We start from the raw sequence: 14,560 nt of genomic DNA on the forward strand, positions 1-14,560 counted from the left end.
TTCACCCCCAGGTGATTTCTGTGCCCAGGTGATTCCCAGGGACAGGGCAACACAACTGGGCTCAAGATGCAAAAGATGGCATGGCCATTCCTGACTTTTCCCACAGCTTTGCTGCATAACACAATGCTGGGAGTGGGGAAATCATGGATAAGCTAGGATAAATTCATTAATGCCTCGGAGGTTGAGAAACTTTGACTTGTGACAAAAAATTTTGTCTCTGTGATTTCAGGCTGGTGATGGGGATTGTGGGGATCTGGAATTTATTGGGGGGGCTGGGGGGAGCAATTGTTCATATTCTGATGCTGCCTACCATAAAAGAAGAATGAAAACTAGACAGCGTAGAGGGGCATCCACACCATCTCCATTAGGTACGTGCCTTAACCGAGAGCTAGATCTGCACAGCACCCAATTTGGGTTCGTATTCTGAATAGCTCTCAGGGAAGCAATCTTCCACAAGCAGCAGGCAGGACCCCAGGCTCCCAGAGAGCTGTTTGAGCACGCAGTGTGTATGTCCCTCCATAGGCTGTATTTGAGCACTAGGGTCTTCATACCCCAGGGTTCTCACCTGTGGTCTACCATGCCATTACTTACCACAATAGTGGAAACCAAATTAAGCATCTTCACCAGTCCACTTCACAGGAGACCCTTTAACTGAATACCAAAAGCCAAGGCCAAGTCACAAAGGTGGCTGAACAAGGAGCTTGGCAACTTTAGGTTGATGAGGCATTTTAGATTACTTTTTTTTAAAAAAACAAAGTTTGGAAATAGCGTTTGGCACTTTGTAATGAAGCATTTATTAGCAGGGAGTTCCTTGGTGCAAGGCAAGACCCATCTGTTTGGGGGAAAGATCAATAAACCAAAGCAAAACAGGATACAGGCAGAGTTACAAGCAGAAGTTACAGGAGGCCCACACAGGTGAAGTTCTCCTACTACACTGAAACTCCTCATGGTATCACGTACAAGCTTATCTTAGAGTCCCACCGCCCTCCTACACCTCTCAGCTGTCCTCTTCCTTGGTTTCATCCACAAAATGCTCCCCCAAATTCCTCTGATCCACATGCCATGTCATCTTTGCTGCTTCCAAGAACATGGACACAGAAGGGTACATAACTGGGCATGAAAGGATTTGGGGAAGCCACTGACCAAAGCAATTTGGAAGCCACCACTGAAAAACACATAGCACACATTCCAGCTGCATTTTCAGAAGGAGCAGAATCTAACCCAAAATATTTTTAGCACCTCATTTCTAGCCACAGCAGAGAAGTTTTGGGGAACTTCCACCTCTTCCAACCTCTTCTGCCTTGTGCTTCAGGGATGAGCATACAGACAAAATCAGTCTCACCACTTGTATTGAAACACTGAAGGGAAAGAGCATGTGGAGCATGATGGGAGATCTATATACAAAATTTGATGTCTACTGTAAAGGGAAAGAGAAAAGCAAGAACTATTGTTCTTGCACATATGTAGGTGGACATCATAATACTTTCATAAAAAATATTTTCCCAACATGGGATTCAAACAATTTTATATTTCAGCAAATCACCTTAGACACATTTAGCTGGATAGAAAGAAAAAAACTTCTAATAAATGCAACATCAGAAATTTTATTTACAAATATACTGTAATCCAACAACCATTCTCCACTCAGTTTGTGGAGGAAAAAGTGATAGTTACATTTTCCAAATGGGAAAAGAGAACTCTTCCCCTTAAATGGATTCCATAGAATATTATGCCAACACCATTGAGCAAACAGATTATTCTTTGTATTTAAGTTTCAAAAAAGCACATGATTTTAGAAACCAGCATATGGAAAGCAAACACATTTGTGTGCATTTAAATGCAGCTTCATATTAACCTAGAGAATTCACTTTCAATATATGTCAAAAATAAAGACAGCAATTGCAAATATATATTTATATTAGCTATTTCTCTAATGCTCATTTCAAGAGCTTAGAAACAAAATACCCTCTTCATATACCATTGGAAAGTCAACTAGTTGATTATAAGCCTCAAAAATATTTTGAAGTTATTACTGAAAATATACTTATTCTCCCTTGTGCTCTCAGTACTTGAAGCTGAAAAAGTGAAAGCATTTCCCCCAGATATTTCCTTACTGCAATTACTTTCTTATAAATAAAAATAGTTATATGAAGAATACAATGCATTGCTATGAAGACTAGACAAGCAAGTGTTACTCTTAGAAAAAACACACATACACACAACATATATATTTATAGATCTACATCAGCAGCAATCACCTCTTCTTTTATCTGCAACAGTGGTTTCATATCTTCATTTGCTTCACATGGAGGTTGGTTGTCCAGCTGTTAGAGAGATACAGAAGAAACTGTAATTAAAGTCTAACTACTGAAGAATCTTAGTGACAAAAACTAAAATCTCCAAGTTAAAAATAGTCAGATAATAGTATTCCCAATACCTATTGAAAATGGTAACACAAACCAAGGTATACATTCTGAATCTAGCAATCCAAATTTAATGAACAATACAAATTTGAGTTTAATCCAATTACAGCACTGCAAGTTTTTCAGGCCAAGTAATATTCCACAGAACATGCACCTTACCAAGCTTTTAAGAATTATTTTTAGTATTAGCAAAGAGACAGGGTGACAGTTTTTCTAAATTTACCCCTCAATAATCAAAATTTGCTAAATAACTGTAACAATATTAAAAAACAACTTTTTTTATTCTCCCTCTGCATATATTTGTGGGCATCTGCCAATACACTGGTGTTATGCTACAATGTTCCAAGTTTAAACCACAAAATTAACATAAAAATGTGCAAAAATATCACACCATAAAATTACACAGTGAATATTAACAATCCTACAGTTTATCAAACATTTTATCCAACACGTTTACATTCCAAACTAACAGGTAATTAGCCAGGCTGATGTCAAATACCAACTGCAAACAAAGTAATCTGCATCACAGATCTGTGCTGTGCTGTCACTGCAGTAATCTCATAGCTGGTTTTTGTATTATTCAAATAGCTAATTTCAATTACTAATCACTAATTTAAATACTTTATTCTGTACCTACAAGTTCTTACCATTCCTGATTTACTCATATCTCAAACAATTATGTTTTGAGGTGCCCAGTGGCCCAAGTAGATGCAGTCTGAAGGGAAGGGAATAGAACCGTTTTCTCACAGATCAACTCTGCTTCTGAAAGGCACTGCTGTGACTTTATGGGCTGTAATGTTAAAGAGAGTCTAAATAGCAATTTATCCATCATAAAATTTTTGGTTACGGCCACCACCAAATTCCTGAATACTGTCTTGGCAGGGAATAATAAAAAACATATATTTTTTTCAATACCAAAGTTATCCAAATCATTCAGCAATTTTTCCTCCAAAAGAAAAGAGAAAATAACATGAGCAGGTTCCAGATTGAATCTCCCACACGTCTGGGTGCTTCAAATAGGAACACAGTCACGTCAGTGTAGTCTCGCCATCAAAAAGGAGATAAATTCTCCTAACAGTAACTCAGAGAGATATGACTCAGTGCTCTGGATCACCTCCAGATGGAAGGGGGCGATCCTTGCACCTAGCATTAGCCTCTGTGAATGCAATGTTAGCATCAAGGATAGGTGTGGGGTTTTCTGGTTGTAGCTTGGGCACCACACAATTATTTCTGTGGTGCAGGCAGCTTTGCCTCTTCCTGAAAGCCAAAACCAGCCTGAAAACAGCAACAGCATCAGATGCAGAGGTTCTCTTTTTCTGAGCTAGGCTTCTCAACCAGCAGATGCCCAAGCCCTGCTCTAGTGTTGTAGCATGAGTATTCTGTTCCCTTCGCTGCCTTCTGGTCCACCATGAGAAAAATGTGCCGAGCTCATGAAGAAACGCGGACATGTTTCCCAGGAAGTAATTCAGAAATGCCTTCTCATAGCTGAATTTTATCATTCTAGAGAATTCCATATTTGTTACGTAAAAATAGAGCCATTTAACACTTTCAAGACTTGTCAAAATTAGGAGATTGTCTACCATCACCTATGACAGCAGAAAAAAAAACACCACCATTATTCAAAGCCTTAACATCATGCTCCAGTAAATCAGAATTCTGCAAACCATAATAAAGGAAAAAAATTATACTGCACCTTTTAATTAAGATCTGTAAGTAAATCAATTCCTCCTGAACTTGTACCTAAATGAATAACCAATCACAGACCTATAATTCAAATAATAGCATCGCAAAAAGAAACCAGCATTTGTGCCACCTGCACAGGATAAACTAATAGCTTTCCAGGTATGCATTAGGACTGAATTAAATACATATTCAGATTACTTTTTTTAAAAAGCGTAGAGAATTTTTCAGAAAGACTTCTGCATTATCAAGACAAACCTGTTCAGCAACTGACAACTTCTTGACACAACTTTCTCAGATCTATGAAGAAAGCAGGATGACTACACCATGTTGTCTGCTTGAAGCTGCTTAATAACAAGGCGGTAAAATCAGCTACCAGCAAGTTAAAAGTAAGGAATGACTACCCTACAAAAGACAGAAACTGGAAAGCAAACCTTGCTGAACCTATTCACTAATATACCAACTTAAAGCTAAACACGAAAGCTATCAAGTGGCTCAGCTGTGCAAACACTTGAGGTTGTACAGCACAGAGAACTACAGTCATGCACACTGCAACTGGATTGCCTTACTTTTAAATCTGATATAGCAGTCGTTGCAGAAGAGTTTGTTGTTTCGGATCCTGACTTCAGCTCCAGAGCGGGATCCCCCAAGGTCGCATCCACAGGCAACACACTGTATGATAGGTGAATAATTAGCAACTCCTTACAACATATTAAGGAACTAAAATGCTGTTCAAAAGCAGCTTGGATTAAGCTCAACAAAGCTTGAACCATAAACCCACAATCACTAGAAGCAAATGTAAACAATTAGTAGATCAAAATGCAACCAACCCTGAGAAAGTATTTTAAGGCGACGACTAGACAACGAATAGCAGAGATACACCAACTAAGCAAACATAAAGCAGACAGTTTTTAGAGATTAGTTCATTAAATCTAATTTGAACTTTGGTTTCTCTGAAAACTAAAACTGGCTCAACACGAAAAAAAATTTGTTCTCTAGATGACAACAGCAATTTTGGCACAGAACACCTGGGTGTGCTAGCTGCAGATTTCCATGTGGCGCTGTATGCTGCTGGTGTCCTCAGCCCTTTGGCACTCAAAGCAGCAAATACTTAGGCACTCCCAGTTTCCTGGGTTTGCATCACAGAAACAAGTTCTTATTTGGAGAGAAGGGGCCGATTCCATTTTTCTTGTATAAACACATGAATAAGGGTCTTGATAGATTTCATGCTAACATTAAACTATTTATGGTGGCTGAACACATCTTTGCTGTGAATATGAAGCATCTCTGGAAGGAATGTAACCCAAAACTCCTTACTGAATTTATGAAGCAAAGTATTCAGCTGACTACAGAAGGACAGATAGTCTGCCTGATTAAATGAGCAATGAATCTTTTAGATGGCAGTCTGTCCAACAGCTCATTAATCTTCAGAAATTTGAAAAACAGAAATTTGGTATTTTCTTATGTAGGTTAGGAACTACAGGTGGACTTCCTCACACAGAATACATGTTGTGCAGAAAGGGAATGATAACCAGTCCCCATGGATTACTCCTGTCCCTCCTGCTCAGGCAGGCAGGACGAGGAAGAGCTTTGAGTCAATCCCTTGTAATACTCCATGTGATGCATTTGAGCTGGGCACAGAAGACAAGTGTTCTAAACTAGACACAGAAGTCTCTTTTTTAAAGCCATGGCAGAAGTCCAACAGCACCTCCAAGTCAGAGTCTAATTCCTCATCTGATCCTAGGGCAAGGGAACTAGGAGTGCTTTTACGTCTTCTGCAGGCAGGCATTTATTCTTTTAGCTCTGCATATGTCCCAAGCTAACTGGAAATCAGGTAATACTGTCTCAGTGCTGAGCATGTGCTAATGTACCTAGCTTCTGACCAGGGCTGAGTAGCACTAAACACAGCTTCTGGTTTGGTGCTCGGTTTTATCCTGCCAGGTTGAACACTGCCAGCATGCCTTTGCCTGGAAAACACTATGTGAACGCTGTCTGCTACGATTATCTTCGAAGTGATGGGTCATCTTAAATGATTCAATTGCCAGGGTCCAGGCTGAGATTTTTTTTTTTTAAGGAGCTGGTTTCTCTGGGAGAAGTGGCTCAGCACTTTCTGATTTTTTGGTGCCTATTCGAAGAAGGAAAAACTTTGATCTCACAGTCAATGGGGCCATCTTACTTGTCCAAGTCCTACTTGTTAGCTCTGGCACTGAAGAAATACTTCTAGAGTTGAGTGCTAAATGCCTGCAGATAGGACTGCCTCATGGAAATATGCATGCACCACGCTGTCAAGAGTAGAAGGCAAAGCAGGTGATTAGTAGAGCCCCTGTGAGCGTAACATTGAGTAGCCATGCGTGCTCCTGATTAGCTCCTGTTCCTTCACGATGTGACTCCCAGCTCTCACCTTAAAGCAATGTAAATGATAACAAAGACCAAGAGACTCAATGATCATGGCTGCTCCTTTGCCCAGAACGTTATTACAGTATGAACAGATTTTCTTCCCACTGACTGACCTAAATACAGAATGAAAATCCTTAAGACCAGGATTTGTTGAAAAGACAAAGAAAAGTTATCAAATACTTTGAGATTAAGAAGAAAAACACACTGTTAAAAAGGGGACTATTAGGCTGCTTGGGGAAAATAAACTGAAAATTAATATTATTTACAGTAGATCTGAAAGCTAGGGAAAACTGAAGTGTTATAATTTAGATCAAAGTTACATAAGAACAAATTAAGAAATTCTGTCACATTCTTGGGAGATATTTCATTGTATAAAATACCTTATACAAATAAACATAAAAAGTATATTGTTAAGTTTGGAGAGAAAGAACACAGGTTTTGTGCTCCTGCCTTATTTCTTATTTGTGGGGAATTATCTGAAGGCTAAGTTTTAGCAAGCACCCCTGTCAAGTCCCACCATCTGCACCTTGTTAGATAACAGAAGACTAGTCCTGGACTTAGAGTATTATGTTAACTCCTTGAACATAAGCCATACAGAGGTCAGTTTCCATAGATCTACCAAGATGTTAGCAAATGGAAGTGAGAACAAGATAAGCAAACATGGTTAAGAAGGTAATTTTCTTACGTTATAAAGAATGTAGGAGCCTAGCTTTAAAAAATGGGTCAATTTATCACAAAGTTCCTGAGAGTGTAAGAGCTAGTGCAGCAGTGTTCACACTGTTATTATATGCAGTAATTGTGTGCGATGATTCTCAATAGTCTTATCCCAAGGTATTTTTAACATGTTTCAAGTACATAAACCAGCAGAGTTATCTACCCTACCACAACTGAATTCCATTTTTGTTTCAAAATATATTGCAATTCTTGCTTTCTCCTCCTAGAGTAAAACCAAGATCCTACTCTAATTCTCCGGGGTCATGGGTTATGAGCATTCTGGAGTGCTCCTTGAGATGATATTGACCACATGCCAGGAAGGGGGAGGAGAGACCAAGATGAGAGCCACAAAGCGTGGATTTCAGGAATCTTTTGTTAAAACAAACTTAAGAAAATGTCAGAAATGCCATCTGGAGTAGGCTTTTACTAATCATTTTGGTAACTATCATACATCTTGGAGACCGGGGATTTATTATTCCAGTTCCTTTGGTTTTTTAACCGATGTCAAGCAGTGATGACAAACCTGTGGAATTTTCTGAATGACTGGAGCAGAACTGTAATACCAGCCCATATTTCCACCATTCCAGACAGCCAGAAAACTACAGGTAGTTTTCAGACTTGTTAATCAATATTATGGGCACGAACACTGCTGTAGATGACCATATATACAAAGTCCACTCTTTATTGCAGCTCGATTTTTATACGTTCCCAGCAGAAGGGCACCCACTCACCTGCTGCGTGTCTGGGACCCTGGCTGGGAAGTAGAGAGGGGAGACTGAGCCCGGGGGGCTGCCTGGGACACAGAGGGGGCTCTCGCAGAAGTGGCCGCAGGAGGTGCTTTGTTGGAGGAAGGAGTGCACATATAGGCTCGGTTTGAAGTGGACACCGGGCGACTGAAATCTTGAGTAGAGGATAGAGATGAAGAGGAGGCAGACTGGTTCAGCCACGAGTGGTGTCTCCATGAGCTCGTTCTTGAAGAATCAAGATTGTCCAAAGACTCCCCTCTGTAACAGGTACACATACAAACATAAATGGCAGCAAGACTGGAGCAGAAGAGTCATATTCTGATTTTTTTAAAAAGAAAACCATTATTCTAGCATTTTTAAAATTTTCTATCATGAATATGATTGTCTGATCACCCTGACCAATAGTCTTCACATACTGATGTAAAACATTTGAGCAACAAATTATCCTTTGTGTCCAGTCCTAGTTTCATGGGAAAAAGGAGGAGAGGTGAAAGATAAGTGGCACTTAACCACTACAGAATAAAGGCAAAACACTGCAGCCTTATCAGGGTGAACTGTATCAAAATCCGCTGTAAAGCAACAGACCTCAGATACCAGATTTGGTTTTGTTTTCTCCAAGGGATACCAGATTGAAAATAACAATCCATCCAGACTGGATAGCATCGTCTAGGTACAAGGTACTGGCCCAATAGCCAAACACTCTCCTGACTGATAAGTTGGCTGTTTCCAAAGTGACAAATCCAACATTCACATGTTACTTAAAGCAAGAAACAGACTCCAGGCTTTCTAACGTATGTCTATGTAAAAAAAAAAGGTATACTCCTTAGCAATAATAATTAATTTCCACAATAAATTGTCATGCTGAAGTTCTTAAGCACATCTGTCAATGACAAGGCACACTATTAATTTCCATTGCTGGTATACCAACCAAAAAATAAGCAGCTGAGTTATTTACAGGTCACATCCATATTGTTTACTTGCAAAAAACCATTTTATCCCAGCTGTAATACAGCTACTTTCTTCTATCCGTGCTGCTATGCAGTTTACCTTACAGCATTTCACAGACTCGATTTGCTTCTGTGCTCTGTAATACAAGCTGAAGTTTAGAATAACCAAACAAAAATATTTGATGAGAGACAAAGTTAATTTTTAACGCGATTCCTACCTCCTCATACTATTGCTGTACAGAGTAATAGGCTCCTTATGTATACTGGAACTGCGCTGCCTAATCCAGCTGCTGTCCGTGTGTAGAGATGTTTTCTTTCTCATTTCCTGAAGGATTTGCTGTCTCTCCAACTCTGCTGCAGACAGGTTGTGCTCCTTCTGAGACTTCTTCTGCGACTCACCTGTGTTCTGGGACCTCTCCGAATACTTGCTCTGGGTACCTGTTTGGACAACATGTGCAAACTTCAGCTAGACACCTTAAGGCACAAAAGCAGTTATCACATGTTCAGTACTCTGGCTATAACTCCAAAAGTCAGGTTCACCACCACATTCACAAAGTTTCTCCAGTTCCTTTTCATAGCCAGGTGACCAGTACCAAACCTGGCAATACATCATTATTATTACAATTTTTTTATTCATGTTTCCACTAGTGTGACTTTTACATGATGTCTAACTTAAATACAAGTAGGTATCTTCCTTCACTTGCAAAGTGTATATGCATATACGTTTGTGTATACATATATATACACACACATGCATTTTTAAAAGGGCATGATCTCTTTTAGTGCCACAATTTGGACTCTTCCTCCAATACAAACTGAAGCAAGTATAGAATATATAGTTGAATGGTGCAGTACCTTCTTCCCTTTAAGAGTTCTTTTTTTTTTCTCCCTGTAACTTGTCCCCATCTTCAAGAATTCTTTCCTATTCAAGGCACTAAACATATTGCTTTATCTTGCTTTATATAAATATATGGGGGTGGGGGAGGGGGGAGGGAAATCTCACAGAGTTTCTCTATTATTTGGATGTTGTGTTAAGTACTCACTTGAAATGAGATTTAAGGTATAGATGGCCTTTGAAATTTTGGAAGGGGAAAGAAACAAGTCATCTTTCTCCAATATCTGTTGACATGTTAGAAGGCAACAACTTTGTTTTTATTTCCGAGATCCAGTAACTATTCTTTACAGTAAGACTCATTAAGAAAATTACTCAGCAGTAAGTCATTCAATTGCAATTTCAATCCCTTTAAAGACTTCTCTGACTACAGAATTGCTCTTGGTTTTATTGCTATAGATGACCATTATAAAATACTGTGGAAGTTTACTTGCTCATTAGTTTCAATGACCAAGCTTTAATGTGTGAAAGCAATGTTGTCAATCTGCAATATGTCCTCTAATACAGCATTTAATTTTTTATGATTACTTCTGATTACTTTTCTTAACCATGTTTTAGACACAGGAATAGCTTTCAGGCATTTTCTACTGTAACACATTTATAAACCTGGTTTGTTTGTTTGCTTGCTTTACACACATTACTCTAAAAGTGCAGTAATGTAACTGAAGGACAACTCAAGAAAGGCAGCAAGGAACTGGAGTCCAGAAACAAGCCACTGTGACAGTATCGAGAGCTGACTTCTGGCTGTGTTACTCCTACACTAACAAAAGTTTAAAAGAGCAAACAGTTGTATTAAATACATTAGCATCTTGGTGTATGCACCTTTTTCTATTGATAGAGTCAACATATCAAGAGCACATGCATCTTCAATGATATACCTACATGATTGGTTTATTCTCATATAAATATCAGTAATATAAAATTTAGGCATCTAGGACCTGTTTATAATCACTGCTATGGTGTTCAAGAGAGCAGTTAATCATATTTGTCCTAGGCTTATATACTGACTGTATGAATTTCCTCTTGCTGTTGAAACTTCATTAAATTGTGGCATGGTATGAATCTGAATTACAATACAGTTATCAAAAAGCACTTTGACAATTAATTTTTTTAAGGTAACTATATCCAATACACCTTTTTTTTAAAAAAAAAATTAAAATAATGGAAATTATACACTACTTACCATTTCCAATTGTGTTGAATTCATTCAGTTCTGAGGTCGACTTGGACTTATTCCTAAGGATACAGAAAACATTCATTTCTCTACCTCAACTAGGAGACCTCATCACGGACAAAGATCTTACCATTGCAGACAACAGATACACAACCTCTTTTTTCACCATACCTCCCATCAACAGCTTATGCTGCACTTAAAACAAGAGCCAAAAATACTAAAGACCAACAGGGTATTAAGGGAAAAAAAAGGTCAATATTTAGATGTCAATAGGTAATCACCAATTAAAAATTAAAATTGTGTACTGAAAGTTCCCAGTGCTTCAGGTATAAGGGACCAATCACTGTATTTGCTTCAACAAAAACATGTAAAAACCAAAGTCCTTCCCTGTGGAAGCTCTGTGAAGACTACAGTAACACAGTCAAACAGGTGATAATTTTCATAGCAGGTTTATAAATGATTTAATTTCATGAGAAACTTAAATCATACTTCAGAACCATTACTAGATCATAAGCAAAACACCTCCTCAAACACTACATGCAGATTGTTCTCAGGAAACTTATTATTCACCAATTATACCCAGCAGCATTAATTTTTTAGTAAGTTTTAGCCAAGAAATGTCATTCAATATACAGGAAGACAAATGGCAAAACGCTGGTTTTCTGACAGTACAGAGCAGGAGCAACACCTCTGTGCTGTATTATTAGTTTCAAGTAATACAGCCAGTTTCTTACTTTAAAATACCTCAGAAAGGAACAGAAATCCTTGGCTGGGTCACAGCTCAAAGCTGCTACATTAATGTGTTCACACGTACAGCACTGGCTGCATAACAGCAGTCTGAGGGACTCTTGTCCTTTGTCTATAGATAAATGATGCATAAACTGCATCACATTTCTTGCTCCCCCAAGTTCTGATTGTCTGTCCTATGGTGCATACCTATTTTATTATGTTTGAGAAGATACAACAATTTCACAGGTGCCTGAAGCAAAGAGGAGCTCCAAAGAGCAGGTCAGCCTGGCCTGGGATGCTTTTAGCACCTGAGTATCCTCCTTACACATACATCCAAGATGTAACTATTCAGTGCAGGCACCTTCTGAAGTTACATTTAGATCTTCCATTAATAACAGATCCAATAGTTGTGCCCTGTAAATTTTGGGGTTCCTCTTAATATTAAAAAAAAAAAAAAATAAAAGTATGCTCAGTCCAACTGTAAGAACGGGTTAAATAGGCAGCAAAGGTGATCTTTCAGAACTACTGTGGGATGCCATCTAAGACAAAATGCTTGACACAAACCTTCTGGGTTTAGGTTGCTTCAGCATTTTTTAACCATAGCCCAGTTTTTATAAAAGGGAGAAGAAAAAGCTGTCTATTCGAAGAGCCCAAATCTGCAGTGGCTAATATATTCTATTCAAATAAAAACAAAACCAAACAAAAAAAAACCCCAGTAAAACCCCCAAACAAACCACCAAGCAAAACAAAATAGAAAATAGCCAAGGTAAGAACGTAACTTAACAAGTGGCACATCTACTGTCTTCCTGATAAATATGCTGCTGTTGCCTCTCACTTCCCTCCCTGTTTATTCTCTCTTAAATTGTACAATCCTGACTGGGATGACTGCACCTTAGTTTGGATAGCACATTATGACACAACCACAGTATTATCTGAAATTGCTTTCCAGCCAGGTAAGTCTAGTACCACCCACATACTTACTTCCTTACAGTTCTGCTTCTCCCAGTACAATCCTATTGGCTAACTGTTGTTTACAGCACAGTATATAATTTGCCAAAAGTTTGTCTGCTTGTTTTCTCAATTGAAAACGTGTCACAAACTGCAAAACACAGCAGCAACACAAACTATACACCTAGCTGCCACAGCTAAAGTTTATTGAAAGTTTCAAAGCTTTCTGACACAGAAGCAGCTGAGATTCAGTATCACACATACCTGTCAGCAAATGACTGGCCAGGTTGCTCCTCAATGGTTTTAGAAACTTCATAACGCTCATAATGTCTATAAAACAACCAAAAAAAATATACATCACGCTCATATACAGAAAAAGACATACATAGACATAAATATTTCCTACTAAAAATATTCAAAACAGATCTTTAGGGGAAAAAAAGAAAAAAAAACACGAACAGTTAAAGTTCTAAGGAGGCTTAACTTTATCAGTCGGAAACACAACTAACAAAAGAAGGTAGAAAAAGAAAGGTTGTCAGAAAAACTGCCTGAAAATACATTTTTGGAAGTGACAAGAATTTCCAACCTGAGCATGCCAAAATGGTCAATACTTATTGCTGAAGATGTTTCAACCTACCTATCGATTCCATTTCTTATTACCTGTCAACAACAGGATGGCCAGGTCGATCCTCTATTGTTTTAGATACTTCATAGCGCTCATAATGTCTAGAAGAAAAATACAGATAAAAGAAAATACATATTAAACAAAAAAAGCATTTTCTAGAAATTGAGCAAACACTAGGTATACATAGAGAAAGCTGAGAAAGTTCAGATGTGGTAGTTAGAAACATGAAAAATACATGAGAAAAAATCCCAAAAAACTTTTTAAGATGCTACAAAAATTACAAGTATCAGTATCAGATGTTACAAAAATTACAGGTATCAGTGATTATCTCATCCATTTCAAAGCCAGGAGGTAAGCTTCGTCCAAACACAGAAGTTCTCTGAAAGTTACACATATATTCTAGAAAATAGTGTAGGTGCAGTTTCTAACCACTCACTAACTTCCATAAACAAAGCTCTTCCAACTGCATGTCCCCAACCTTAGTGCTCTTTGAAGCAAGCATCATGCTTTCACAGATGTTTAAATAACATTTCAGATTTCAAGTCGTATATTTGGATATCATCGTAAAGCAAACATTTAACACCAGATATTTTAAAGCCCAGCTTCACTGAACTTACTCCATTATTAAGCAAAGCCATCCTTGTTTCGCAAAACACATCCTTTGGCAGCAAGTTGGCAGCAACCTCAGAAGCAATTAAATCCCCTGGGACTAAAGCACGTATCAAGGATTTAGATATGCAGATATTACAGCAGCTTAATAAGTTACTGCACAAAGTCTTATTATCTTGCAATTGGGGCAAGCTAAAACTGTAGATACCCTGGTTCAGCTGCCAAGAAGAACCTGTTTAGCTATTGTAACAACTGTGCCTCTCCTTCCCCCAGCAGGGATCTCAAGCAGCAGTCATTTACAATGAGCTAAGTAACTCCAGGTCTCAAAATCTCCCCTGCAAATACATCCAATTTTATAATCATATTTTCTTCTCCTAAGATTTAACTTGATATCATGCATTATCTTCAGTCATCTCTTATTACTTATATAAGAACGGGGGGAAATCCTCAAGAGGAAAGCAAAGCTAGTCACACACAAGGCAGTAAGCTAAATGCACAAGAAATAAGGAAAAGTTACTGTTTTAATCTGTTTCAGACAGATTAATCTCCCATGATGCCTGTAATAGTAATCTGAAAACATCTGGGCAAGAACATGAACTTCTAAACTAATAGTTGGGTGGGTTTTTTGGGGGGTTTTGTTCATTTTTTTTCTTAAAAACCAAGATGCTGAAGGAGG

General features: G+C 38.3%; 1 protein-coding gene across 8 annotated transcripts in view; it reads right to left on the reverse strand.

Annotated features, from left to right (window-relative positions):
* Positions 1-1,584: 1,584 nt before the first annotated feature.
* Positions 1,585-14,560, reverse strand: part of LMO7 (LIM domain 7) — a 132,865-nt gene continuing 119,889 nt past the window's right edge. For 7 of the 8 annotated variants that reach the window (XM_074859495.1, XM_074859491.1, XM_074859494.1 and 4 more), the window contains 9 exons: positions 13,311-13,376; positions 12,915-12,980; positions 10,983-11,035; positions 9,126-9,345; positions 7,946-8,218; positions 6,505-6,613; positions 4,673-4,775; positions 4,117-4,163; positions 1,585-2,324 (listed from right to left, as the gene is read on the reverse strand). In XM_074859495.1, the coding sequence (XP_074715596.1) occupies positions 4,120-4,163; positions 4,673-4,775; positions 6,505-6,613; positions 7,946-8,218; positions 9,126-9,345; positions 10,983-11,035; positions 12,915-12,980; positions 13,311-13,376 (934 nt within the window). In that variant the 3' untranslated portion in view covers positions 1,585-2,324; positions 4,117-4,119. The remainder of the gene's footprint in view (positions 2,325-4,116; positions 4,164-4,672; positions 4,776-6,504; positions 6,614-7,945; positions 8,219-9,125; positions 9,346-10,982; positions 11,036-12,914; positions 12,981-13,310; positions 13,377-14,560) is intronic. The other variant, XM_074859490.1, reaches the window with a different exon arrangement.

The sequence above is a fragment of the Strix uralensis genome, chromosome 2 (genome assembly GCF_047716275.1).
Source record: "Strix uralensis isolate ZFMK-TIS-50842 chromosome 2, bStrUra1, whole genome shotgun sequence".
Classification (NCBI taxonomy): domain Eukaryota; kingdom Metazoa; phylum Chordata; class Aves; order Strigiformes; family Strigidae; genus Strix; species Strix uralensis.